The 27,992-nt window shown below is 34.0% G+C and overlaps 2 protein-coding genes across 2 annotated transcripts; both read left to right on the top strand.

Moving 5' to 3' along the window:
* Nucleotides 1-4,883: 4,883 nt before the first annotated feature.
* On the top strand, nt 4,884-7,120 carry LOC132633784 (uncharacterized). The gene is made up of 3 exons (XM_060350249.1): nt 4,884-5,085; nt 5,799-6,125; nt 6,813-7,120. Exons 1-3 carry the CDS (start codon nt 5,004-5,006, stop codon nt 6,938-6,940), a joined length of 537 nt encoding a protein of 178 aa, XP_060206232.1. The 5' UTR covers nt 4,884-5,003; the 3' UTR covers nt 6,941-7,120.
* Nucleotides 7,121-9,204: 2,084 nt separating this feature from the next.
* On the top strand, nt 9,205-15,974 carry LOC132630618 (transcription factor MYB1). The gene is made up of 2 exons (XM_060346183.1): nt 9,205-9,685; nt 14,805-15,974. The coding sequence occupies exons 1-2, from the start codon at nt 9,370-9,372 to the stop codon at nt 15,578-15,580; spliced, it is 1,092 nt and encodes a 363-aa protein (XP_060202166.1). The 5' UTR covers nt 9,205-9,369; the 3' UTR covers nt 15,581-15,974.
* The last annotated feature ends 12,018 nt before the right edge of the window (nt 15,975-27,992 follow it).

The following is a 27,992-nucleotide window of genomic DNA, read 5'->3' as shown; positions in this document are numbered from 1 at the left end:
GCTTTAAAAGTGAATTTTGTCTTTGGTATTTATTTGACTAACACTCATGATCTTCATTGTGAAGGAAAATGATGAAATTTCCACATTTTATGCAACGGTTACATTCATCGACTACAGTGATCTGGTGAAATGTGCTTCCAGCTAGGTACTTGGAGAATGGAACTCTTAAGGTCATCTTATGGATCAGACGACGTTCCGAATTTGGATTGGACACAAAGGCATGAAATTTGCATAGGATCAACAAAAGGACTTTACTATCTTCATACTGGTTTTCATAGGACAATTATCCACCGGCATGTCAAGTCTTTGAACATACTGCTTGACGAAAATCTCCGGGCTAAATTTTTTGATTTTGGATGATAAAAAATTGGTCCGGAAATTGATCAAACACATGTTCGTATTGCAGTGAAAGAAAGTTTCAGATATCTTTATCAGGAGTATTTGACAAGGCAACTATTAACTGAGAAAGCATATGTTTATTCCTTTGAGGTTGTAATGTTTGAAGTCCTTTGTGACAGGCCTGTTATGATCTCACTCTCCCAAGGAATCGGTAAACATGTTGAACGTGTGATAAAATATTTAATGACAGGAGAATCATAAGCAATTGTTGATATTAGGATTCCCAGCGAGAAAACACCAAAATCCTTGATGAATAATTTGTAAACATTGCTGAGAAATGCTTGGCTGAATATGGTGCAGATCGACCGACTATGGAAGAAGTTTTGTGGAGCTTGGAATATGCATTGAAGCTCCGTGGAGAAGACAAAAAAACGACAGAAGAGAACGAGATCCCAATAATCAATTGGATAACAATGTGTTAAGTACAAAATACAACATAGGGAGTATGACTGATCTTGCTGGTGTTTCAATGAGTAAAGTGTGTTGCCAAATAGTGAAATCTGAAAACAAAGACTTATGTGACATATGTTAAACTCTGCCTCTGGGTTGTATATTTGTCTTCTCATTTCTTTAGATTATGTATATAATGGAGACTTTTGTTGCATGATGGAGCACAATACAAATGCGTCTGTTTGAGAGGGCTAATGACCATTTTATTTGAAATTTTGTATGGCCATTCATCAGCACAAATTCACAATTCAATATCATAATGCTATTGGATCTATAATTTTTGGTCAGTTTATGATATTCTTCAACTATATTCTGACAAAACTCTCCGAGATTATACAAGACATTTACTACCTCTGCGCACCTGTGAGATGAACACACTCCATCAATATTAAAATGTATCTTGCTGATATGTTAATTCCTTTGGTCGCCTAAGTTCAAGAGGGTTCTGCTAAAGATTATCCTTTTTTTTTTTTTCAAGTGAATTGCATGTGAATTGTGATTGATAATTAACTTCTATGAGTTAAAAATTTCATTCCTTTGTTAATATTTCCTGGAGTATTTTATCGGAAGCAAATTTATTGTGTACTTTTTATGTACACAAAAGCAAAAAAAAAACGGTGCTAACAAATATTACAATCCGAAAATTTAGAGAACATATGTAAGACTTTTGCAATTTTTCATTAGAAGTTCTTGAGATATATTAACGACGTTAAATTTTCTAATTAGAATGTTCTTAATATCTTTAGATTTTTTCTTCTTATTTGTAACATTTAAATTTGTAAGTTTAATGAAGTCATCTATGCGCGGGCACATTACCTTGTTATTTTTTAAAGCAAAGATCATCATATATATTTTTATTTAAAGTCCACTCTTCTAGCTTTTTTAGATGCGAAGTTATTGATTACTGTTTCATAATCAATTTGTTCTAACAATATCTTTTTGGTTGATAATATTGCTGTTCTAGTCAATCTTTCTTGAGACATTGTTGATCTTAGATAAAATTCTATCAATTTTAATTTTGAAAAACTTTTATATATAAAATATTTCTTTAAGGAAAAAATGGGCCCCCAAGAGATTGTTTTATTGGCTTTATAGTCGAGCCACCCCTGAAAAGAACATCTAATTCGTGAACAGGATAATATTTTCACAAGAGACGAAGTCGGCTTGAAGTAATTTTTTGATACAGGTTCTATAAAATTTTCGCTGTTGTTAATAGGTACACAATCGTTGTCCCTATTGCTGAATTAAATCTTATATTGGTATTAGAGATAGGTCTTTAATTGTTCCGGTCGCGATGCTTTCTTTCTTGAAGAAATCGCTGTGACACTAGAATATGTACACTTTACTACAATTATGTTTCAATATTACTGCAGTACGAATCTCTCTTCATATATGTTAATTAATATACTAATGAGATAATTTTCAAATGCTTGTGTTATCACAGTACTTCTTGCTTTTTAATGTTTGTTTTATGACATTATAGTAATTCTCTGTACAGTTGTAATTGGAGCACATATATCCATTGATACATTCCCACACAAGCGTAGGTTATATTTTTCATAATGAAATTTCACCAATAAGTTATGACGTAGATGTCAAGATGTGAACAACGAAACCAACAATGTAACACGTAAATTTTTTATTGGTCTGTCAATGCATGCATACTCTCAATTTTCTAACATCTGTTTATAATTAATTAATCTGTTTCTTAAGGTCCAAGAATAATCTGCCTTCCTCTATTTGTCCATGATTCTCTGTAGAAGTTTCCTAATAAGGACATATTGAATCTTTCAACACGCAGACATCAATACACGTCTTTGGTGTTAGGCGTCAAGCAGTCAATTAGAAGGCAAGAGAAGAAAACGTGTTACAAATAATAACATGAAAAATTAAATGTAACTACAGTTAAAAGTAGCTAACCTATTGTAGTCGACTTAGACAAAGAATCATGACAACATAACATTAGTCTTATAAATTGAATTTTAAAGTAGGTAGCGGCTTAGCCCGACCATGTACCAATCAAACAAATTTTTATCTCGAAAATCCTATTTTTTTAAAATAAAGTATCAATGGATTAAGAAACAAGAAATAAGAAATAAGAAATAAAGAAATATTTGAACTTGAATCTTTTAATTTTTGAGATTTATTTTGAACTTTTTATCAACTAAAGTAAGGTCCTAACGATAGATAGAATAACAAATACTTCCTTATCAAAATTTTGAACTTTCCGATAGTTCCTCTTATTTTCCTCCCTTTCTCTCTAATTAGCCAAATTCATAATCATATCCTGACATTTTTTTTTTAAATATGGAGTATTTGGTTTTGATCGTGCCCCCACATTATGGTCATCACACCTCTTTATACTAACCGAATTCCTCATTCCATGTTTTAAGCTTGGGAAAATTTCAAAGACCTCCTCTCACATTTTGCTTCGTTTCACTGATCTCTCCTCACGTTTCCAATATTACGGCTACCTTCCCTATTTTAACTTTTTTATAACAACTATGTTATTCTATTTATTACTAATAAAAAAAATATGTCTGGACTAATTTGCCCTCCCTAAGATCATGCTCTATTAATAAATTCTTATTTGGTCAATATCTCCTTTAAGTTATTTCTTAGGAATATTAAAAAGGAACACCATGGATTGTTCACCCGTTCCAGTGTTTTGATCTTTTTTTGTCTCTTCATCAACATGTTTTAAATTTTTGGAGAATTGATTAAAAATAGGATAAAAATATATTGAAAAAACTTTGAAACTAAATTTTACATATTAAAAAATAGGTAAATATCATGATAGCCACCGAGAACTGACATCCTACAGCAAATACAACCCATTGAAAAAGATGAATAAAAATAACAAAAATTAGTCTATCATATATACATCTAACACATTGTATTGAATTCTGGTAAGAGAAAGAACAACTAGTCCAGAATACTTAATTCCAGAAGCAAAAACATGAGGAGCACTTTGACATATTTACTTACAAGAAGGATTACAAGTATATTACCTTTATTTGTTGAAGACACACTCATTTATTTGTTGAAGACACATTCAGTAATAAATGATTTTTTTTTTTTTTGCAGAAAATATGATGAGAACAATGGAGACGGTTGAAGAGGAATAGAAAAAGAAAACTTTGGCTGCTGATCGAGAAGACTGAAGAGCAATTTCGCTTATTTTATTTTTAGTTTATTAGAAAGGAGATATTGACCAAATAAGAATTAATTCAAAGAGCATGATCTTAGGGAGAGCAAATCAGTCCAAACATATTATTTTTTTATTAGTTATAAATAGAATAAAATAGTTGTTACAAAAAAGTTAAAATAGGGGAGGTAGCCGTAACATTGGAAACGTGAGGGGAGGTCAGTGAAACGAAGCAAAACGTGAAGGGGGATCTCTGGAATTTTCCCTTTTAAGCTTTTATTATCTTTTGCTTTCAAAGATTTTGTATTTTATGTTTGTATAGATGTAATCAACAACGACTCCAATGTATTTCTTAATACTGATTTTTTATTCAGCTCTACGCTAAAAACACAATGCTAATTGAATATTGAATCATATTATTTTGAATTCTTACAAATTTGAGGCCGTGAATTATTGATACTTGAAAATTTTCATAACAATAGTTTAAAGAAATTTACATTTAAAAAAAAAGAAAAGGTTCAAATGCACATTAGAATTAAACGGGTTGACTGTTAAAACTCCGAAATTTTCCAGGCAAAGAAATATTTCTTATTGGCAAGGAATATAAATTAAATTAGGAGAAATGGAACGCGAGGGCTCCAGTAAAATGTCCGAAAATGTCGAATCCGCAAAATTCAGCGTAGATACGTGCATTAATATGACTTATAAGTTCAAACTTTGAACTTATAAAAAGGAAAAAGATCATCAAATATTTAAAATAATCCTCACCAAAGAAAAATTAAACAACTAACTTGGCTGGTTACCAAGCATTTCTATGTTTTTTGAAGGTCATAACACATCTTGAATTTCTCCTCTCTCTTCCTAAACTCCCTATATAAAGTCAAGAAACCCTTCATTCAAACTCATCTCACAAACCCCAAAAAACATTTCTTTCTCCATTTCTTCTTCTAGTTATCCCAACAACACAAAATACAATAACAAAAGAAAACCAAAACAAGAAGAAGAAATGGCCTCCTCAATGAAATCATCTTTGATCATTTTCTTTACCTGTTCCCTTTTCCTCCAAGTAGCTCTTGCTACATACAAAAGTGAGTACTTCTTGATTTCTTATAATGACTGAAAATAATGATTTAAGTTGAATCCGTCGAATCACTCTAGATCCATCTCTTTTCAAGCACGTTATGCATATCTAACTTTCTTTTCTTCTTCACACACAAAAGTGAATTCATAATTTAGAATCATTGATTTCTTAATAATTGTGAACACATTGAGTTCAGTTGAACCTCTCTTGATCAATCTATCTCTATTCATGCACGTTGCGCATATATCTAATTTCTTTTTTTTTTTCATACACAGGCGAATCTAGAATTTAAGGGCTTGTTTGGCCATGAGAATTATTTACTTATTTCCGGAATAATTGTTCACTTTATTTCAAAATCAGTGTTTGGTTATAAAATTTTGAAATTCAACTTGGAGTTGGATTCCAAATTTGAAAAATTGCTCCAGACCTATTTTTCAACTACATTTTCATAAATCTAAATGCTCTCTTCTATACCTTGCAAAAAGTATAACCAAACACAACTCCAGCTTCATAAATTCCAAACAAAGTGAGAATAATTTGAATTTATGGCCAAACGCCAACTCAGAGTCATAGTTTCTTAAAAATTGTGAAAACAATGAGTTCAGTTGAACCGTTCTAGATCAGTTTCTCTTCCTGCGCATGCAAAGAGTCAATTTTGATGATCATATCCTTGTTATAGCTTAATTTTTGTGTTTTTTTTTTCGTTTGTTGATAATATAGGGGAGGTTATTTGTGAGAATTTGCCAAATGGTGTTTGTGCATTCTCAATTGCATCATCAGGGAAGAGGTGCTTATTGGAGAAATCAACAACAGAAGATGGGATAAGTGAGTACACATGCAAGACATCAGAGGTTATTGTTGGAAACATGAGGGAACACATTGAGTCAGATGAATGTGTGGAAGCTTGTGGTGTTGATAGAAACTCTGTTGGAATTTCTTCTGATTCTTTGCTTGAGGCTCAGTTTACCTCCAAGCTATGCTCTCCAGCTTGCTACCAAAAATGCCCCAACATTGTTGACCTTTACTTTAACTTGGCTGCCGGTGAAGGTAACAACTTTAATCTCTCTTATAATTCTTGCACTGTCTGTGTGTGTGTGTCTATATATATTTTGTATTAACGAAATATATTGTTTCGATATTCAAACTATATCTAATTTAAGATATAATTACAATCCAATGGTGATCTAATTTACAAAACAGCCAACAAATGTATAGGTTTTGTATATTTAAGTATAAATATAAGTAAATATACATACAATATACATAATCATTGTATAGGTTTTGTACATTTCGGCTAGCGCCCGTAATTAAGTTTGCGGACAGGACAAAAATGAAAGAAGCCCTTAATTCAATGCAAAGTCATGAATTAAATAAAAAATTGTTTCAACCCTCATAAGATTGTGTTTCTTGTTGTGGCATGACATGATTTTTGGATCATCAAGAAGAAAACTGGGTTCTTTAAAAGTATAAGACTAAAAATGATGCCTTTATTGCAACACAAAATCTTAAAATACAATAGGTTGAACTAGTTAGATTCATAACCTTTTATGATTCATAACTTCATGCTCATCAATCTTTTTCTTTTCTTACAATTGTTTTTAAAGATTTCTCGCTTTAAATTAAGTAGTGGCTCTCAGAATAGCTCGTTTCCTATCTTTGTTTTTATTACATTCTGTCTCATCGTATCACGTTAATTTTGAGCTTTTCAATTAATTTATTTGGTGAAATGTGCAGGAGTATACTTGCCCGACCTGTGCAACAAGCAGAGGACCAACCCACACCGTGCCGCAATGGAGTTGCAAAGCAGTGGTGCGGCTGAAGATTTTGCTGATGCTCCTGCTCCATCTCCTTCTTCTTTCTAAATTGCTTTTGCACCTTTTGTTTTTTTTATGAAGTACATTTTTACAAACGACTTTGTTGTTTGTGAAGAGTTTGCATTCAATTTTTAATTCCTTGGGTTTGCTGGGATACTTTTCCCTGGGACATATGTTTGTACCGATTCTTTTTCCACTGAGACTTGAATAAAGATTCTTCTTCTTTTACGTGGGACTTGTTGTTTGCTTCAATTTATTTTCACCTAGTTTTCCATGTTTGTGATTTTGATCGAATGCAATCTCTACATAAGCATGATTGACTCAACAAATTTCAAATTAAATCTAAATGTTATCACACATTCACACAATCAAAAGAATGTCATAAGTATCCATGTACGCGTAGCTAGACCTCTCACAGTGATATGAAAGAATAACAATGATATGAAAGAATAACAAATTAGCACTTACGAGCCGTTTGAACATGATTTGAAAGCATGAGATGAAATCACAAGATGAAATCATGTTTGGACATGAAATTTGGATTTCTTATGTTGCAGTTTTTTTATAAACATAAAAACCCCACAAGTTGTGAAAACCATCAAAATTTTCCCAATTCTTATACAATCTTACCAAATAAGTAAATCGTAGTTCATAATAAAATTAATACGCTACTAGAAGACTTTTCTAAAAAATACAACATCAATTGATCAAACATTATTTCAATAAAAAGGAAAATTTAACATGAATAGTAATGTAACTATTCTTTAATATAATCCTCCCACGTGGTAAACATGATTGGTAAATATATTTTACCAACTTGCAGATTAATATTTAATACAAATGGTTGGTAAACATGATTGGTAAATATATCTACCAATTTATGGGTCTTTTTTTTTTTTTACAAAATATAAACGTATGAGTCAAATTTTACATTTATATTTTTTGAAATCATGATTTCAAATCCCAAATCATGTCTTTTTGGATGATTTGGGATTTCATCTCATGAGATGAAATCGCATGTCCAAACGCCTACTTAGTAAAATTATGATGATTGAGAGAGTCATAACTCATAATACACATTGTGCAGCACCTGATATTTCTTTTTATCACTTTTCACTAATTGGATTTGTCACTAAAGTAGTTGAGAAACAAGAATACAAATAAAGTTGTCTGTGAACTTTGCAATCTAAAAGAGAGCAAAATCATACAACCAAATTTCTAATGAGACGATGCTATAACACTAATAACCATGCCTCATTATCAAACAAATTAGAGTCATCTATATGAATGCTTACTGGCTGTATTTTTTATTTGAGCTCAACTAATACAATATTATAGTTAATACATAATGATTTTTACCATCTCCTTTAGTAATATATTTTCTTTTGAAAATAACTATTTGGAAACTGCAGACCCTAGACAATTAAATATGTGTAATAACCTAGTACTATTACTCCATAAAGGTATCTTAGTAGCCCCAAAAAAAGGAAAAAATAAAGTCAGGGATTTGAATAATTGTATTATTACGAGTTTGAGTTTAGCCATATGGCTTTTACAAAGACATAAACTAATGGTACCTTACCACCGACGGATGTGTTGCGGAAGAAGGGCCTGCTCTTCCCTTAACTAGATTTCTCGGATTTGAGCCATTAGTATGGAAAAATTCTTGGTAGGGAGCGCTACGTCCCGAATGGGCCCTACCGACGTGAATCCAAATTGAACGGGATCTGATGTGGATACCGAACACCAAATGAAAAAAAAAATATAGTTTTAGTGGGATGAACAACACCTCTTTACCTTTAATTGAAGGTTTCAAACTCTTTAACTTTTGGGAGCCAAAAAATCATTAGTAGGGAGTATTTCCCCCTTTCCTCTACCTTGCACGAGATATTACTTGTTTTACCTTATTAATTAAATACATTTTTATCAGGGAGGAAATCATTTTTTTTAGAAAAAGAACAAATAGACTAACTACATCTCTCAATTATCTCTCTTGTGCTCGAGAAGGTTTGTCGGTTCCTCGACAACATCTCGAGGTACATGCATTTGTCTTACATGTTGAACTTATTGTAAATTATAAAAAATATAAATTTTGTCTTACGTGAATTAAATTCGAATTAGTCAGGCTTCAAAGCCCGTAAAGGACGTGTGCAAAAAAAAAAGGGGTAGTTTAGTTAAAGGGTCATTTTATGCCTCTCATAACAAAAAAAAAAATCATAACATAAGTGCGGTTGCTGTAGGGCCAAAATAGAAGACCAGCCCATTTTAAGGACATGCTATTTACAACTCTACAAGGGTAAAAAAGATGAAGCAAACAAATTTTGAAGGACTTAGCTGTCTTTCACTCTCTCTATAATAAAAATACGTACCTTCACCTGTTTTGCAGTTAGCACTAGGCGGGTACTACTACCCAAACTCACACAAAAAAAACTCAAATTTTAAAACCCCACAAACTATAAAAAAAAAAAAAAAAAAAGATGGAAAACGACACACCGGAAATTCAAGAAGTTACCATCGCGGTTAACGGTTGTTATGGCGGTGATGAAGAGGAAGTGTTAATGTTAGAAGATGGAAGTGACCAAAATAGAAAGAAAACAACAACAACAACATTAGAGCGTGTTAAAGGACCATGGTCACCTGAAGAAGATTCTATACTTAGTCGTTTAGTTAGTAATTTTGGTGCTAGGAATTGGAGTTTGATTGCAAGAGGAATTCCAGGCAGATCAGGCAAATCTTGTAGGTTAAGATGGTGTAATCAGCTTGATCCTTCTGTTAAAAGGAAACCCTTTACTGGTAACTATGCTTTTTTTGTACTTGTGATTTTGTATTGTATTGATGTTTAGTTTTGAGTGAAGTTTGGATTTTGAATGTGGGGTTAGTACAATCTTGATAGTAAGATGTTGACGAATATCGAATGTTATGGTGAATTGTAGTTCCAGCATTGATGTTTAGTTTGAGTGAAGTTGGGATTTTTAACTCCGGGTCAGTAAATTTTTTACTGCAGTCTTTACTGGTAACTTTCAGTTTTCATGTTCTTTTGTTTGTTTGTTTGTGTGTGACTATTTGGGGTTTTAGTTTTAATTATGGAAATATATTTTCTACTTGTGATTTGTCAATTGTCCAGCATTGATGTTTGGTTCGAGTAAAGTTTTGATCTTGAATTTGGGGTCAATAAAATATTCACAGTAAGGTATTGATCAATGATCATAGCTGATTTTGTCCAGCATTGATGTTTAGTTACAGTAAAGTTTGGATTTTGAACCTGGGATAAGTAAAATCTTGCCTTCTGGTATTGACTATAGTTGAATATTCCGGTGAAATATAGTTGCTTGTGATTTTGTAGTGTATTGATGTTTGGCTCAAGCAAAGTTTGGATTCTTAACTTGGTGTTCAAGAAAATCTTGGCAGCTAGACCAGTGTTGAATATTCAGGTGAAATGAGGTTTCTACTTGTGATTTTGTAGTGTATTGATGTTTAGTTCGAGTAAAGTTTGGATTTTTAACTTGGGGTTAGTAAAATCTTGATAGTAAGGTATTGATCATAGTTGTATTCCGGTGAAATATAAGTTCTTGTGATTTTGTAGTGTATTGATGTTTAGCTCAAACAAAGTTTGGATTTTGAACCTGGGGTCAAGAAAATCTTGACAGTAAGGTATTAACCATAGTTGAATATTTCCGTTGAAATGTAGTTTCTACTTGTAATATCAGCTTGATCGTGCTGTTAAACGCAAACCCTTTACTGGTAACTTGAAATTCCCATGTTTTTTTTTTTCTTTTTATGTGTGTGTGACTGTTTGGTAAAAGGGGTTTGTTTTAAATTATGGAAAGTTTGTTTCTACTTGTGACTTTGTACAGCATTGATGTTTAGTCTGAGTAAAGTTTTGATTTTTAACCTGGGTTCAATAAAATCTTGGCAGTAACTTTCAATTTCCATATTTTTTAAAAAGGGGTTTGTTTTTAATGTGGAAATTTTGGTTTCTACTTGTGAATTTGTAGTGTGTTGATGTTTAGTTCTAGTAAATTTTGGATTTTGAACTGGGGTCAATAAAATCTTGAGAGTTAGCTATTGACCCTTTACCATTAACTTTCAATTGCCATGTTCCTTTTTTTTTTTTTTTTTTTTTTTGTGTGTGTGTGTGTGTGAGAGAGAGAGAGAGAGAGAGAGAGAGAGAGAGAGAGAGAGCGACTATTTGGTTAAATGGGTTTTATTTTAGTTATGGAAATTTAGTTTCTACTTGTGACTTTGTCCAGCATTGATGTTTACTTCGAGTAAAGTTTGGATTTTGAATTTGGGGTTAAGAGAATCTTGATAGTAAGGTAGTGACCGTAGTTGGATATTCCCAATGAAATGTACTTTCTACTTGTGATTTTGTAGTGTATTGATGTTTACTTCGAGTAAAGTTTGGATTTTTAATTTGGGGTTAACGAAATCTTGAGAGTGAAAAATTGACCAATGTTGAATATTCTGGTGGAATGTAGTTTCTACTTGTGATTTTGTACTGTATTGATGTTTAGCTCAAGCAAAATTTGGACTCTTAGCTTGGGGTCAATAAAATCTTGACAGTAAGGTCTTGATCATAGTTGAATATTTCGGGGAAATCTAATTTCTTGCGATTTTGTTGTGTATTGATGCTTAGCTTAAGCAGAGTTTGGATTTTGAACCTAGGGTCGATAAAATCTTGACAGTAAGGTATTGATGAATGTTGAATGTTTCGTTGAATTGTAGTTTCGACTTGTGATTTTGTCCAGCATTGATGTTTAGTTTGAGTGAAGTTGGGATTTTGAATTTGGGGTCAATAACATAACATCTTGAGAATAAGGTATTGACCAATGTTGAATATTCCGGTGAAATGTAGGTTCTACTTGTGATTTTGTAGTGTATTTATGTTTAGTTCGAGCAAAGTTACAATCCTTAGTATGTGTGTATGACCATTTGGTAAAAGGGGCTTTATTTTAAATGATGGAAATTTAGTTTCTACTTGTGATTTTGTCCAGCATTGATGTTTACTTTGAGTGAAGTCGGGATTTTCAAGCTGGGGTCAGCAAAATTTTGATAGTAAGGTATTGACCAATGTTGAATATTCATGGTGAAATTTAGTTTCTACTTGTGATTGTGTAGTGTATTGATGTTCTGTTCGGGTAAAGTTTGGATTTTCGACTTCGGGTCAAGAAAATCTTGGCAGTATGGTATTGACCAATGTTGAATATTCCAGTGAAATGTATTTTCTACTTGTGATGTTGTAGTGTATTAATGTTCTGTTCGTGTAAAGTTTGGATTTTGAACCTGACAGTAAGGTAGTGACCAAAGTTGGACTATTCCCGGTGAAATGTAGTTTCTACTTGTGATTTTGTAATGTATTTGATGTTTAGCTCAGTAAAGTTGGATTCCCTGAGGTCCAGATTATTTTTAGCTGAGGTTATAAAAATCTCGGACAAAAGGTATTCACCATAGTTTAGTATTCTGGTGGAATGTAGTTTCTACGAGTGGTTTTGTAATGTATTTGATGTTTAGCTCAAGTAAAGTTGGATTAACTAAGGTCCAGATTAAAGTTTGGATTTTTAGCTGAGGTTATAAAAATCTCGGACAAAAGGTATTAACCATAGTTGAGTATTCTGGTGGAATGTAGCTTCCACTTGTGATTTTGTATACAAGTGATGTTAAGTTCAAGCAAAGTTTGGAATTTCAACCAAAGATTAGTAAAATCTTGAGCAGAAGTTATTCACCATAGTTGTGTAGTTAGGTGAAATGTAGTTTCCACTTGTGATTTTGTAGTGTATTGATGTTTAGTTCGAGCAAAGTTTGGATTTTTAATTTGTGTCGAGATTTAAGTTTGAATTTTCAACTTAAGGTAAATAAATCCCAGTACATAAGGTATTAACCGCTCTTGAGAGATCTGATAATCTTAGATTGGAAATTATGTAGTGATAAGTTAGATAACCTTGAAGGGAGGATTGGATCAGGGCTTGATGAAGTTAACAATGTCCAGAAGCATTTATGTTTAAGTCCGGGATCATTCAAGTGATCACTTGTGCCACATACATTGTTGCCATGTTCCATTCTTTTGGTTCCTTCTGCTATAAAGGGGTTACATGTTGTTGGAGAAAAAGGAAAGGAGATAGACCCAATAGCATATTTATAGGGCGGGATAAAAATCCAAAAAACATATTTACAGAGCTGAAAAAATAAAAGATCCAGTGTTATTTTGTGTTTACAAGGTACACAAAGTAGTTATTACCTTTCTCAAAAAAAAAAAAAAAAAAAAAAAATGTACACAAAGTAGACCTCTACTTAGTGTGGTTAAATTTTAGAAGTTAAGAGTGTAAATCTTCTCAAAGTCCGAACATTGTACTCTATTTTTCCTTACACAAGAGTGCAGTGATGCTTTTTTACAGTGGTACTGGTGTAAACTTAAAGTGGAAAAGCATGGGTGGCTTTTAGAAACCCTGCCTGTCAAATCCTAAATCAAGAGACAGCATAATGAAGAATCTAAGAGATGCTGATATAGTCTGAAGTGCAAAAGTGCATGGTGAAACTTGCAATTGTATTTTCATCCTCAGCTAGTCCTTGTGTCCTGATAATTATAACTTTTAGGCACCATACACAAGTCCAAGTATCTTTACCACTGTGACTGGCCATGTGACTCTGTTACCCCCGTTCTCGAGAAGTAGATAACTGATCGTTAGGAGTAGCCCACCTCTAGGTTGCTCGTAATACCATGAGAGGAAGAGTTTAAGTTTGTACTAGAATATGATAGTAGGTTTCTGCACTAGTCTTGAGACTCAATGTTATTGAATCATGGACTGACTAGGTCCTCTAAAAGTTAGAAATGTAAATCATGACAGTATGGAATAACTCTTGAGTAGAAGATAAAAGAGCACTCAGCTTTGAGAACTTCGCCATGATTAAAACCAGTGGTTTTAAAAGTGAAAGTCCAAAAGAAGAAGAAGAAGACTTGCACACAGAAAAAGAAGAAGAAGTTTTCTGAAGAAGAGAACAATACTGAACACTAAAGAAGCCAAACAAGAAAAGAAATTAATAATAGAAGAGGAATCGCTGCAAACCTTAGAGGAAGTATAAAAAGACAATGAAGAGAAGACTAAAGTATATCTGAAGAGAAATCCTAGTATGAGATAGCAGAAAGCTTCAATTTCAATTAACCTATCGTTTCTTTTTTTATCGCTTCGTAAAGTGTACACTTCTTCGAAGTTGCTTTGCTTCATCCATGCAAAGCGAGGACCCCTCATTTTGCATCTCTTTATCCCTGTAAGCGTCCAAATGTACACATTTTATAATTAGACTAAAACTGACTACAAATAGGTTGCTGCAAATTAATGAACAAGGTTATGCAGAGTAGTGTTATGCCTTTGATGGTTCTTCTCAGCCTCTATTACTTTTGACAGTCTTCCTTGTTGATGCTCCTATTCTGTGCAAATTTCACACATTTTAGGATTTTAACTTAATTGAACTATTCATATTTAAGCTTTTGAGAGGATGTTTTTCAGCAAACTAACTTTGCAACAATCATTTTTATGTTTTCTACCTCCGTCCCAGCCAAACGTGGTCACAAAATGGAAAGAAAGAAGTATTTTTGTTTCTTTTGACTCTTCACTAAAAAGCATAGCTCTGTGAGATAGCAGATAAGTTTGCAGTTTAGAAGAATACATGTGGAGTTAACTAGAAGCTAATAATACCGACCAAGTAGCAATGATGACTTAGGTCCTTCCCCGTGGTTAACATTTATGTGGAGTTCTGCATATACTTATGTGAAGATTTTGTGTTTACATCAAACTAGATATACTTCTTAGTTTCCAGTTGTGTCACCCGTAGGTTCTGATCTAAGAAGTAATTATTGTTATTCAAGCTTATATAAGTAGCTGACGAATGAAACTAACAATTCCACCACTCTTGACAGATGAAGAAGATCAGATTATCCTTCAGGCCCATGCTATTCATGGGAACAAATGGGCGTCAATTGCAAGGCTTTTGCCAGGTAGAACAGATAATGCCATTAAAAATCATTGGAATTCAACTTTGAGGCGCCGTTGTGCTGAACTTGGTAAGTTAAGAAGTGACTCCAGCAATGTGCTGGAGGATGTTAGTGCTGAAAAGTCAAAAGCATCATCTGAGGAAACCCAATCATGCGGAGATGTGAATTCTTTGAAAGCTATTGAAGGAAAAGATATTAGCTCTCAGGAAAACCAAGAAGATAATCATTATGAGGATAAGAGTCAAGGAGAAGTTCAACGGAGTGATGCAGCAGCAAATGATCCTCGTACTCTCTTCCGTCCTGTGGCTCGTATAAGTGCTTTTAGCATATATGGTTCTTTGAATGCCCCAGAAACTCAACTGCAAACTCCGAGGCTAACTCCTATCCAAGCACCGGATCTTGGGATAAGCAAATTGCTTGAAGGAGCTTTCACTGACAGATTAGTGCCTCACCAATGCGCCCATGGCTGTTGTGGCAATGCCAATCAAGAAAGTAATGGAAGTTCACTATTGGGGCCTGAGTTTGTTGACTATGCTGAGCCTCCATCGTTTTCAAGCCATGAGTTGGCCACATTAGCCACAGAGATAAGTAACGTTGCTTGGTGTAAAAGTGGGTTGGAAAACAGCAGCATCGAGGTTATCTTCAATCCAACAACCAGGGCAACGTGTGGTACCTCTCACTTGCCAAGCAGACCTTTCTAATCTTTCAAATGATTAACAATGTCTATTTATATAACTTGGAATTGATAATGGATGCAGCGTCAGCTTCAACAAGTAGGCGATAGCCACTTTATATAAAAGATTTTGAGGCTGAGTTGATTTAATGAACTTATTTTGGTATACGGAGTATAGGATAATGAAAGCTGGGTACCTGATTAAGTTAGTGTCAATGGTCAAAACTTTATTCTGGTTGAAAAGAGTGTAAATGCATTATTTTCCTAGGCCTTCACTTATGGGGAGGTATTTTAGAAATTTTCTTAACTTAGATGAGTCCAATTTCTTGAATATGGTGTGATCCGAAGCTTAATATGTTATAATTTCAACAATGATGATGGATTTTTTTATTCAAAGAGTGTGGTGCCTCATTCCTTTAGCAGTTTTTGGTGAAATTATAACATGTCTTCTGCATGGTTTACTTTGTAGGATGACTTTGAATGAACTTCAAATCTCAGAAATGAGTGAATCTTCTCATTTTTTGGACAATTTGCTAGTTCCAGTCTGGACACTGATTAGTTTCTTTTGTTTGTAACTTTTGTAGCTGGTGTACTATAGGGAACATTGTTCTTCCAATTATTTGAAGCTTCAGTGTCAGTGCTGCTGTGTGATTATAGATTCTTGTTGCTGGCTTCCTGCTGTATTAGCAGTTAAATTTAAAAGGTTAAAGCAATTATTATTGCAGAAAGGAGGTCTAAGTACAATGATATAATTGGTTATTGAGAACTAAGAAGTGAGAATTCTTAATTGCAAGGACAAAAAAAAAAAAAAAACACACACACACACACACAAAGCAAAAAGGAAAAGACATTCCTACAGACAGACCTTGTGAAAGGAAGTACTTTGTGTCGGAAAAATATTAAGTTGTTGCTACCAGACAGCCCTTGTGAAAGAAATAATAAAAAAAAGACTAAACACATACTAACAAGATAGAACAAAGAAAAAAGAAAAAGAGTTGATGAAATGAAATTAAAAACAAAAATACTAGAAGAATCTGGTGTACTGGCTCCTCTTTAACCACCACAATCCACAAAGATTCACTGGTACCATGAAAGCAAAAGAAATCCGTGCTGTATTACTCTTTCTTTAAATCCTATCTTTGGTGTCTTTTGACTCATATTTGGGTATGTGAAAGCGATGGAAAACGGACATGTGCTGATTACGTACCATGCTAATAAGTTTTTATCAAATATCCCTAAGTGTTAGTGATAAAAAAAAAGGGAAAAAGTTTAAATATGCCATCGAACTATCGGAAATGACTCATTTGTGCCACTCGTCAATAGTTTGGCTCATTTATGCCATCGAACTATCGAAAATGGCTCATCCATGCCATTTTTCAATAACGCAGGTTTTACAATACCAGATATGACACTTGACCTCCAATTAGAGGTCCACGTCGTTTAATTAAACCAACACAAATTTGTTGGTCGGGTTTTGGTTTAATTTAGGATTTAATTTGTGCTGGTTAAATTAAACAACGTGGACCTCTAATTGGTGGCCAAGTGTCATATCTGGTATTATAAAACCGGTGTTAATGAAAAATGGCATGAATGAGCTATTTCCAATAGTTCGATGACATAAATGAGCCAAACTATTGACGAGTGGCATAAATGAGCCATTTCTGATAGTTCGATGGCATATTTGAGCCTTTTCTGTAAAAAAAAAAAATCATACTATTTGGGTTTTTAGTCTGGACCATATATAAGTGAAAATTAAACGAAAGCAAGCACATCCAAATTTATAGCAATGTAGTAGTTAAACAACTATTAGTGCGAAGTGCAAGTACAACTTATAAACTAAAGGTGGTTAAAACTTCTTGTTTTCACGAGTTTAAGTTATAAGCATTGATGGCGTAAAAAGAAAAAATTGTCTCTTGATATTGCTCATTAGGTTCACAATATGGAAGTAAACTCTTGAGGATTCATGCTAATAAACTCCGAATTCTAGAACTACCCAACCTCTCGGAAGGTCCCGAACTCGGGCCTGCTCCCATGTGGCGCTGGGTCTGTGTTGCCACTAACTGAGTCAACAACTATGATGAAGGGCTCGATCAATAAAGGTTTGTACCAGAGTACAAGTAATATAGTGTGTTTCTTTCGGACAAAATAAAAAGATAAGGGTACTAGTGTACGATTTAGGTGAGTAACATATTGTGAATGATTAAATCGTACACTGATTTTTGGACGATCAATCCACATTTATCATAGAAGGTTATATGTATTTAACTTTTAGTTAAGCTTGACAGTGAATTTGTTTCTTCTGCTCTAGTGTATAAACTCGTCTACTCCTACAAACATTCAAGCCATTCATCATATAATACCGGAATTTACTTGCACTTCGCACTGATAGTTGTTTAGCTACTACATTGCTATAACTTTGTATGTGCTTGCTTTCTTTTAATTTTCACTTGTATATGGTCCTGTGCCAAAAACAATACTACATGAAAAAACAATTTATCAGCCAATATAATATTGTCCGTTTTCCATCCCTTTGACTATCCAAATATGAGTCAAAAGGCAACAAAGATTAGGAATTAAAGAAAGAATAATACAGCACAGATTTCTTTTGCTTTCATAATATATAAAATATTGTAAAATCAAGTCACCTAAAAATTAATTGCAGGTAAATGTCTACTTCAAGTATGATTTAGTAACTAAAACATTAGGGGATAACTAGTTGAAGCCAATCCACTACATTAAGCGTGTAAATGGTTTTACACCTTCAAATTAAATATCTCCAAATTTTATACCTACTGAAGAGAGGACTTTTCTTTGTTCTTTTTCACAAAGGCGAAGTTTTAATTTGACAGTTCTTCGGATGAAATACTCTTAACTTCTATGTCCACTCACATATAACTTTACAAATCTATGCGAAAAACATATCGCATAACTACAATAATATTATTATCTAATAGTTCAAGTACAGTTGATATAGTAAAAGCGCAGACAAAATATGATTTTTTGGGTGGAATTGTTCCTTGGTATGGCTATCAAAATCGTGAGCATCAACATGTAGATTTCAAATTCCAGTGATAGTACCAGGCCCTTTAGCTCTTGTTCTTGAGAAATGAACCTTATAATGGACTATAATTAAATACTCGTGTCTTGGAGGGAATGTTTAAAGGAAGATAACTTACTCTAAAACCTTTTTTCTTTTTAATTACTAGTTGAAGGAAAAATTTAACAACAAATCTCATTCCTTTTCCTTTTGGGGGGAAAAGGGGGGAAAAGGAGAGACGGTAGTAAAACATAAGTTTTGGTAGATTAGAGTCTGAAACGGAAAAATGATAAAGTTGTCTACGTGTGATTTATAGATCACGGATTTAAGCCGTGAAAACAATTATTAATGCTTGCATCAGGATAGGTTGTCTACATCATATACAATATATCTTTGGAGTGCGTCCCTTTTCTGAATCCTATTAACACTAAGACCCGTTTGGCCGTGAAAATTAATCACTTTTTCCGGAATTTTTTTCACTTTTTCTAAAAATTAGTATTTGACCATGCAAATTCCAAATACAACTTGATTTGGACAACAACCAAAACCTTGTTTTCACTATTTTCACTTTCTAATTTTTAACCCTTGCTTTTGTTTTTTCTTTTTCAAATTTTACCTAAATTTTTTAATTTATAAATTTAACCCCGTTTATTCTAGTATTGGTAGTGTTTACAACTATTTGTTTTAGTTCTTGTTGGGTTTTGTATGGGGTACAAGTGCAAGGTGAATATAGTCCGGATAACAGTGCCATTCTTTCTAGCTTCACATATGCAACAAATATGCTCAAACTCTTTCTAGCTTCGCATATGCAACAAATATGCTCAAACTTATGAATGGCGATATATTAGCGGTAATTTATTGCATTAGTTGATTAAAGAATTTGTTTTCTTCCGGTAAAACCTTAACCCCACTGGGTGTTTACACCCAACAAGTAAATAAATAACACTTGTCGTATTATTTAATTATAAATATTAATATTTAACCATAGTTAACCAAGTATATTTTGCAGATTATCTTAATTAATAACATAAAATATTCTCACGCTATTTCGCTTATCTTCTAAATAATAAGTAGATTGACTGTAATTTTTTTATACTTCTATGTCGGTAATTAACCACATCCCAAAGGCCATAACTATTTTTATTTTTTCATTAGTAGTATGATCATGAAATTTTTTGTCCATTCTTAGATTAGTTAGTTTTAAAAATTTATCATCATATTCATTTATTATACTTGTATTTCACCTCTCTTAACTAAAGCCACTTAGTTAAGACAATGAATGTGATAGATTGTACAATTTTTGGTAATGAAAACAGGATGTTGGTCCAGATATTTGCAACAACAAACCACAAATTTGTAATAACAAAGACCATTGTGTTCTGCTATTAACTTTGCTTTTTTGTTTTTTTAAATTTTTTCTTTATTAAACAAATAAGTATTCTAGATATTTGTTTATTATCCATGATTAACTTAACTGAGATTGGTGTAAACACCCAGTGCGGGTAAGTTTTTACCCTTCCCTCTTCCTCAAGGGGCTTTCATTCCTTTTTTTTTTTAATTTTTTTTAGAGATGGGAGGTTGATGGGTCAGGGGAGGGATTGTGGTATGTGAATTTGAAGTTTCATTCTGCTAAAAGTTGTTTTTACTAATATATCAGTTGTTTTGATGTAATTATGTAATCGATTGATTTGATTCAACCAACTGGTTATGTTTATGAATTGCTTTGGGTGATTTTTGCCAATTTTTTTAAATTTGGGGTATCATATTTCATATTTTTTAGAAAAAGTACATTCAAACAATCAAAATTACTTACAAAAATTATAACCAAACACAACTCCAACTCCAAAAATTTCAATAAAATGATTGTTTTTTAATTTTTATGACCAAACGTCTATTAAATGCTTTGAGCACCAAACTGTCCTTTTACGATCGAAACAAAAGAAGGGGCGGAGGAATGGGAATGGTAGTGGGAACGGTGGTATTTGTTCAGCTTTTCCAACTTGTCACGCAAAGCTCTCCACATACAAACAAACGTCACTGCGAAGACCCACTGGTCCATTTCTCCTCTTATTATTCCACTGTAAATTTCTGTGCTGCTACTCCTGTCCTGTGTACACAACCCCTTTTTTCTTTTTCTTTTTTGGTTTTGTATTTTTTTTTTATCGAAGAGGATTCACTATTATAAAAGAAAATAAAAATTAGCAATAGACAAATTTATAGCTAATTACTAAAATTCGTCGCTAATTTTATTATTAACTTTTGTTGGCTACAAGAAATTTGGCAACGTATTAGAAATGAAATTCATAACTAATTCCAGTCTTTTCTTAAAGTAACTGATAATAGTCCTTATATTTATATTTTTACTTGAAGCCATTCTGGAAGAAGTAAAAAGTGTAAAACCTCTCCTCAATACGTCGATTATGTGCGTACACAGGTGTATATATAACATCTAATTTAGAGTCCTACAATTACTCAAGTACAATAACATATCCAACACAAACTAGGAGATAAGAGACTAAATCCTAGTTGGACTATACAAGCTACAAAACGTTATCTTTCATTCCCCCTCAAGTTGAGCAGGGTGTTGAACCACTATCAACTTGGTCTTCAAATCAAGAAAGCGAGACTTCGACAAGGGCTTGGTGAGCACATTAGCAACTTGATCATGAGAACTCACATATCGAACTGAAAGTGACTTGGCACGAACCTTGTCACGAACAAAATGAAAATCAATTTCCATATGTTTCGTACGAGAATGGAAAATGGGATTAACAGTCGAGTAGGTAGCACTAAGGTTATCACACCAAAGGATAGGAACAATAGACGTGAAGCAGCCTATATCCCGAAGAAGGAATTCAACCCAGGTAATTTCAGATGTAGCCGCTGCTAATGCCCGATACTCAGCCTCAGTGTTGGATCTAGAGACAGCTCGCTGCTTCCGTGATGACCAAGAGATCAAGTTATCACCAAGAAATATAGCAAAACCAGTGGTGGATTTACGATCATCCACATCTCCCCCCCAATCCGAATCACAGTATCCATGAAGTAAGTTATTTGAAGCACGTTTGAAAAATAAGCCATGGGAAGCAGTAGCTTTAACATACCGTAAAATACGTTTCACAGTTGTCCAGTGAACATCCATGGGACAATTCATGAATTGGGATACTTTGTTCACAACATAAGCAACGTCCGGTCGAGTGAAGGTGAGGTACTGAAGCGCACCAACGATGTTGTGATATAAAGTGGGATCACTAAAAGGAACACCAGCATAAAAGGATAGCTTTGACGCAGAGGAAATGGGCGAGCAAACAGGACTACAGGCAGCCATATACACTCGGTTAAGAAGGTCCTCAACATATTTAAGTTGAGACAAAAATAATCCCTCACTTGTCCAGGTTGGCGCAATGCCCAGAAAATAAGAAAGAGTGCCAAAGTCACGAACAATAAAACGAGACTGAAGCTGTGGAACGAGCGACTTGAGTCGAGCAGGATTATTGCCCATCAATAAGATATCATCGACATATACCAAACAGAACACCTTATCAGTAGCAGTAGACATGTAGAATAAAGAGCTATCGGTCTTGGAACCCAAGAATCCAAGAGAAAGAAGTACATCGGTTAGTCTCTTGTTCCACATGCGAGGTGCTTGTTTAAGACCGTAGAGAGAGCGTTTCAGCATACAAACATGATCAGGACGAGATGGATCAACAAAACCGGGAGGTTGCGACATATAAACAACTTCATCCAAGTTCCCATGAAGGAACGCATTCGAAATGTCCAGTTGTGTGATATTCCAACCATTGGTCACTGCTAAGGATAGCAACAATCTGATTGTTGCCGTCTTCACAACCGGACTAAATGTATCCACAAAGTCAATCCCAGGATGTTGATGATACCCCTTGGCAACTAAGCATGCCTTGTAACGATCGTGGGACCCATCAGATTTCAACTTTGTCTTGAACACCCAACGACAACCAATAACATTCTGCGAAGGTGATGAAGCTACAAGTTCCCAGGTCCCATTCTAAATAAAAGCATTATACTCCTCAGCCATAGCACGACGCCAACGCTCATCCTTAGCAGCTTGTGAATAACAAGCAGGTTCCTCACCAGAATGTGTAATAGCAGACAAGGAAAAGGACAGCTTTGGCTTCAGCGTTCCTGTTTAAGTACGAGTGACCATGCGTTGAACAGGAGGCGGAGGAGTAGGAGATGAATTAGTAGCAGAAGAGGTAGTAGGTAAGGCAGTTTGGTTCAACACAGATGGTGTGGTGGAGCTAGGCAGTGGTGAGTGTATGTCTGTTCCGATTGAAGGTTGGTGCACAACTGGATTAGGTGAAGGTAACAGAGAAGTGCTAGCATCTGTCTCTGAAGACGGATGAGGTGTTGGCTGTGAAGGCAACAAAGGTAGTTGTAAAGTTATGGGGTCATTAGCAGAATTGGTCGATGATCCGGACACCTCTGCATCCTGCGAGGAAAATGGAAACACGCGTTCATCAAAGATGACATGACGAGATACATAAAATCTACCTGAATCAGGATCAAAACATTTATACCCCTTGTGAATCTTACTATATCCCAGAAAAACACAAGCTTTGGACCTAAGTGACAATTTGTCCTTCGCATAAGGATGAAGCCAAGGAAAACAAACACAACCAAAGACACGTAATAGGGAGTAATCAGGATCTATTTGAAATAGCACATGAAACAGGGATTGATGTTGTAGCCGTGGTGTAGGTAGTCTATTAATAGTATACACAGCTATTTCGAAAGCATTGGTCCAAAAACGAGAAGGAACATTAATATGATGCAAGATTGTTCTTCCTGTTTCAACAATATGCCTATGTTTTCTTTCCGCACAACCATTCTTTTCCGGAGTATAGGGACAAGATGATCGTTGTGTAATCCCACTGTCTTGTAAATATTGTGTCAAGTCTTGAAACTCGCTTCCCCAGTCAGCTTGAAAAGATTTAATAGATCGCCCAAAATACTTTTCAACAATAGTATGAAATTGAATAAATACAGAAAGAACTTCAGATTTGAAACGAAGAAAGTAGATCCAGGTGTATTTACTAAAATGATAAAAAAAAAAAAAAAAAGACATAATAACGATAACCATCGTTAGAAACAACCAGAGCAGGGCCCCAAACATCTGAACAAATTAAATCAAGAGGGCCAGAGGCCTGAAAACTAGACTCACTAAAAGGAACTTTATGACTCTTACTAACAGCACAAGTAGTGCATAACTAGATGATTTACTAGAAGTTAAAACAGTAGTTACTAATGCTTGACGAACTATCGGATAAGATGCATGCGCCGGACGAGCATGCCAAACACCAAGAGAAGCAGCAAAGGAAGCTGGTGAGCACAATTTCGTCACAGGAAGAGAATAGAGTCCATCACTACTCGGGGCGGTGTGCAGTATTCCTCTCGTTACCAAGTCCTTAATCAGATAATAGTCAGGAAAAAATTCAACGAAACAATTGTTAGACTTAGCAAAAGAACTAATAGAGAGCAAGTTGTGAGTAGCAGTAGGAACATGTAGAATATTATCAAGTGTAAATTTTTTATCAGAAGCAGTGATGGAACTTTTACCTATGTGAGATATGGGTAGTTTAGAATCATTACCTAGAGTGACTTCCTCAGGACCATGATATTCAGAATGAATAGCAAGGTTATCAAGATCAGAGGTAAGATGATGCGTGGTGCCACTATCGATCAACCAATTCTGTGTAGGTGAGCTTTGGGTGCTGGCCAAATTTGCGGTAGGACGACCGGATATTCTGGTTCCATTAGGTGTTTTAGGTGAGGGACAGACTCGTGCAATGTGCCCTTTGCCTTCACAATTGTGACAGATAATTGTTGACGTGTCTGAAGGTAGAGGTTAGAGGGCTGGCAGGAAAGACGATTTTGAGTCGACTGAGAGAATCCCTGATTATGAGAGAATCTTTGATTCTGAGAGCGTCCACGACCTCGATTACCTCTTCCTCTCCCACGACCACGATTTGGAGTGAATGAACTATGAGTGAACTGTGCCGTGGGTGAAATAACATTAAGAGATTCATCTTTTATTAATTGTCGTTCTTCATTCAACAACAATCCATATAAAGCGTCAAAAGAAATCTCCTCTTGACGTGATTCAAGCGACCTTGTGAAAGGACGATAAGTAGGTCCTAATCCAGCAAGAACAAATTCAACCAAATCATCATTAGAAATCGGATGCTACAAAGCAGCCAACCTGTCCGAAATTCCCTTTGCCTTTTGTATACAAGACTCAATGCTTGTATTTTCTCAGTAGATTATGCAACTGAGCTTTTAACTGACGAATCAGTGGCTTTGAACTAGAAGCATAAGCAGCCACAAGTTTAGTCCAAGCTTTCTGAGCAGTTTCAGCACCAACTAGTTGAGGTAATATACCTTCAGATACCGAAGCAACAATCTAACTTAGGACAAGTTGATCTTCGCTTACCCAAGAATTATACTCTGGATTGGGTTTATTATCTAGAAGCCGTTCTGGAATCACTTCGTCAACTTCAATATGATAACCAAGACCACAACCCCTAACCATAGGGAGAAATTGTGTCTTCCACAACAAGAAATTAGAGGACGTAAGTTTCACAGGCAATTGATGGGCAAGGTTTGGAGAGGACAAGGCAGTAGCAAAGGAATATGTGTATTGGGAGATGCTACCGACATAGTAGAAGAGTCGCATGCCATTGCTGCCGAAGTTGTGCTCGTTGAAAAAAAAAAGGGTTTTTTTAACCTCTTAGGGCTCTGACACCATGTAAAACCTCTCCTCAATATGTCGATTATGTGAATACACAGGTGTATATATAACATCTAACTTAGAGTCCTACAATTACTCAAGTACAATAACATATCCAACACAAACTAGGAGATAAGAGACTAAATTCTAGTTGGACTATACAAGCTACAAAACGTTATCTTTCAAAAAGATGTAGAAGCTAAAACCCCAACATTAGAAATTCACATTTATTCATATTATGAAGAAAAGAAAGTAGACTCTCCAGTGATCAAGAAAAGAAAGTAGACTCTCCAATGATCTTTGATACACAAAAATATGATATTCCAAGAGTTTTCTCTACTAAGGTAGGTAGTGAGTTCTCACCCAATTATTATTACTATTTCTTTAATTATCTCAGAATTTATTGGTCTATTTAAAGTAAAGCTGATAATAAACATGAAATTATACTGAAAACTAGATGGTGGATATTAATATTTTGCAATGTCAAAGTAAAACTCCTTTTAGTCCTTACTGTATTTTATTAAAGAATTGTTTAATTGTTCTCTAGATTTGCTCAGCACAATGTAGGAGTACAATACCATCGCTAATAGTACAAAAAGACAGAAATAATAATGTGTATTAATTATAAGTTATAACAACACAATAATCTAACTCCTTCATTTATTCATTAAAGTGGGATGAAGAACAATATTATTATATGCATAGTTTAGTTACAATAGCATAGACTTGTTGTATTAGAGCCCGTTTGGATTGGCTTATAAGTTGACTTATAAGCTGTTTTCAGCTTTTTTGAGTGTTTGGCTGGCCAGCTTAAAGTCATTTTATGCTTAAAATAAGCTCAAAAAAATAATTGGACCCATTTGACTTAGTTTATCTAAAGCAGCTTATAAGCTGCAAACAGCTTTAAGCTGTAAGCCAATCCAAACGGGCTCTTAGTTGGCAAATCAGTCAAAAAGTCGTTCTTCTTACTTCTTTATAGTTTAGACCAAACTTTGACGTAAAATTTGGTTGGAAAATCAGGCAAAATTTCATTCTTCTTACTCCAAACTTTAACGTAAATTTTGGTTTGGGAGTCAAGTTGACTTTAGAGGACTTTACAAGTCTATGCTATTGTAACTAAATTATACGCAAAAGCAACTCCACCAAAAAGTTTGAAATTGTGTGCGCAGTCTGGGCGGAGTTTAAAAAACAATAGATTTTTTAAAGTTTATGAATTAAAATAATTTATAGATATTTGCATAGTTAAATTTTTTTCTTGAAGGATAAAATCAACAGTTTAAATTTGAATTATTTGTAAATATAAAAATATATTATTCTTTTGAACTAGACGGAAAAAAAGTGAATCACATAAATTAAAAAGTAAAAATATTAAATTAATGGTTATGTAGTTTTCTACAATTCTATGCTAAATGACAAGCCAATAATACCTACCAAACGTAAAACATAAATTATAGAATAGAATAGTACAAAAGATATAAGATCCACACTGACCCGATTGTCAGAATCAAGAACACGGAGGTTGGTCTATAATTGTTTTTCGTAAATATGGTATTAAGGTCGCAAATAAGACAATACAATACCTGAAAAAGGTAAACTTACACAATAGTCTAACAAAAATATATTCAATGATATAAAAGGGAAAAAAAGGAGTAAATAACTAGAAGGTGCACAAATGTATTGAGCGGGGAAGAAAAAAGATAATTTTTTCCTCAGTTTCACAATTTCAACAAATAACTCATAAAGATAGCCCATCATTTTTATCAAAATAATTCACTGCCCAGATTCACCAACTCCAAAGAGATTGGGAAAATATATTTAAAAAAGGAGAAAAAAGAAACCACTACTCGAATGCTTATAATTATCTTACTCCACAAACGATTACAATTTACACCAACCACAATCATTTTCACCACGAACAGAAACTATTGAAACGAGAAACTAGAAAAGTAAAAAAATATTGTAAGGACCTGTTGATTTTCACTTTTTTCAAAAATTTATTTGAAAATCAACGTTTTGTCATGAAAATTCAAATACAACAAAATACCTAAAACTCTATTTTCACTTTTTTCACTTTCAGTACATTCAAACAACTAAACATTCTTTGCAAAAACTATAAATCAAACACAACTTCATCTTCAACTTCAAAATTCTAAGGACCCGTTTGGCCATGAGAAATTTTTACTTTTTTCCGGAAAACTTTTTCACTTTATTTGGAATCAAAGTTTGGCCATGAAAATTTCAAATACAAAAACACCAAAAACCCGTTTTCACTTTTTTCACTTTCAATACATTCAAATAACCAAATATTATTTGCAAAAACTATAACCAAACACAACTCCATCTTCAACTCCAACTTTAAAATTCCAAAAAAAGTAAAAAAAAAAATGATATTCATGACCAAATGCTTACTAAATAAAATTAAAAATATTTATTTTTTCATGGCCAAACGCCTACTAAGAAAAACCAAAGTATCCATCACAGATTTTTATTTTCACTTTTCACATCTAAAAAAAAATAAAAAAATAAAAACAAAGATCTTGAATAGACGGTCCAGATAATTTGACAAAGTACTTGTTACTTCACCAACTAGAGTACAATCATTGTCATGTCTCAAAAGCGGGCCATAAAACACATCTA

This window comes from Lycium barbarum, chromosome 3 (genome assembly GCF_019175385.1).
Source record: "Lycium barbarum isolate Lr01 chromosome 3, ASM1917538v2, whole genome shotgun sequence".
In the NCBI taxonomy this organism is placed as follows: Eukaryota; Viridiplantae; Streptophyta; class Magnoliopsida; order Solanales; family Solanaceae; genus Lycium; species Lycium barbarum.
This window is presented reverse-complemented; position numbering and strand designations above follow the sequence as displayed.

Bases quoted from the DNA above. Each gene is read 5' to 3' on its own strand.
- LOC132633784 (XM_060350249.1), top strand. From the start codon at position 5,004: ATGGCCTCCTCAATGAAATCATCTTTGATCATTTTCTTTACCTGTTCC. The intron at 5,086-5,798 runs GTGAGTACTTCT...TTGATAATATAG, and splicing joins AGCTCTTGCTACATACAAAA to GGGAGGTTATTTGTGAGAAT. The intron at 6,126-6,812 runs GTAACAACTTTA...TGAAATGTGCAG, and splicing joins TAACTTGGCTGCCGGTGAAG to GAGTATACTTGCCCGACCTG.
- LOC132630618 (XM_060346183.1), top strand. From the start codon at position 9,370: ATGGAAAACGACACACCGGAAATTCAAGAAGTTACCATCGCGGTTAAC. The intron at 9,686-14,804 runs GTAACTATGCTT...CACTCTTGACAG, and splicing joins TAAAAGGAAACCCTTTACTG to ATGAAGAAGATCAGATTATC.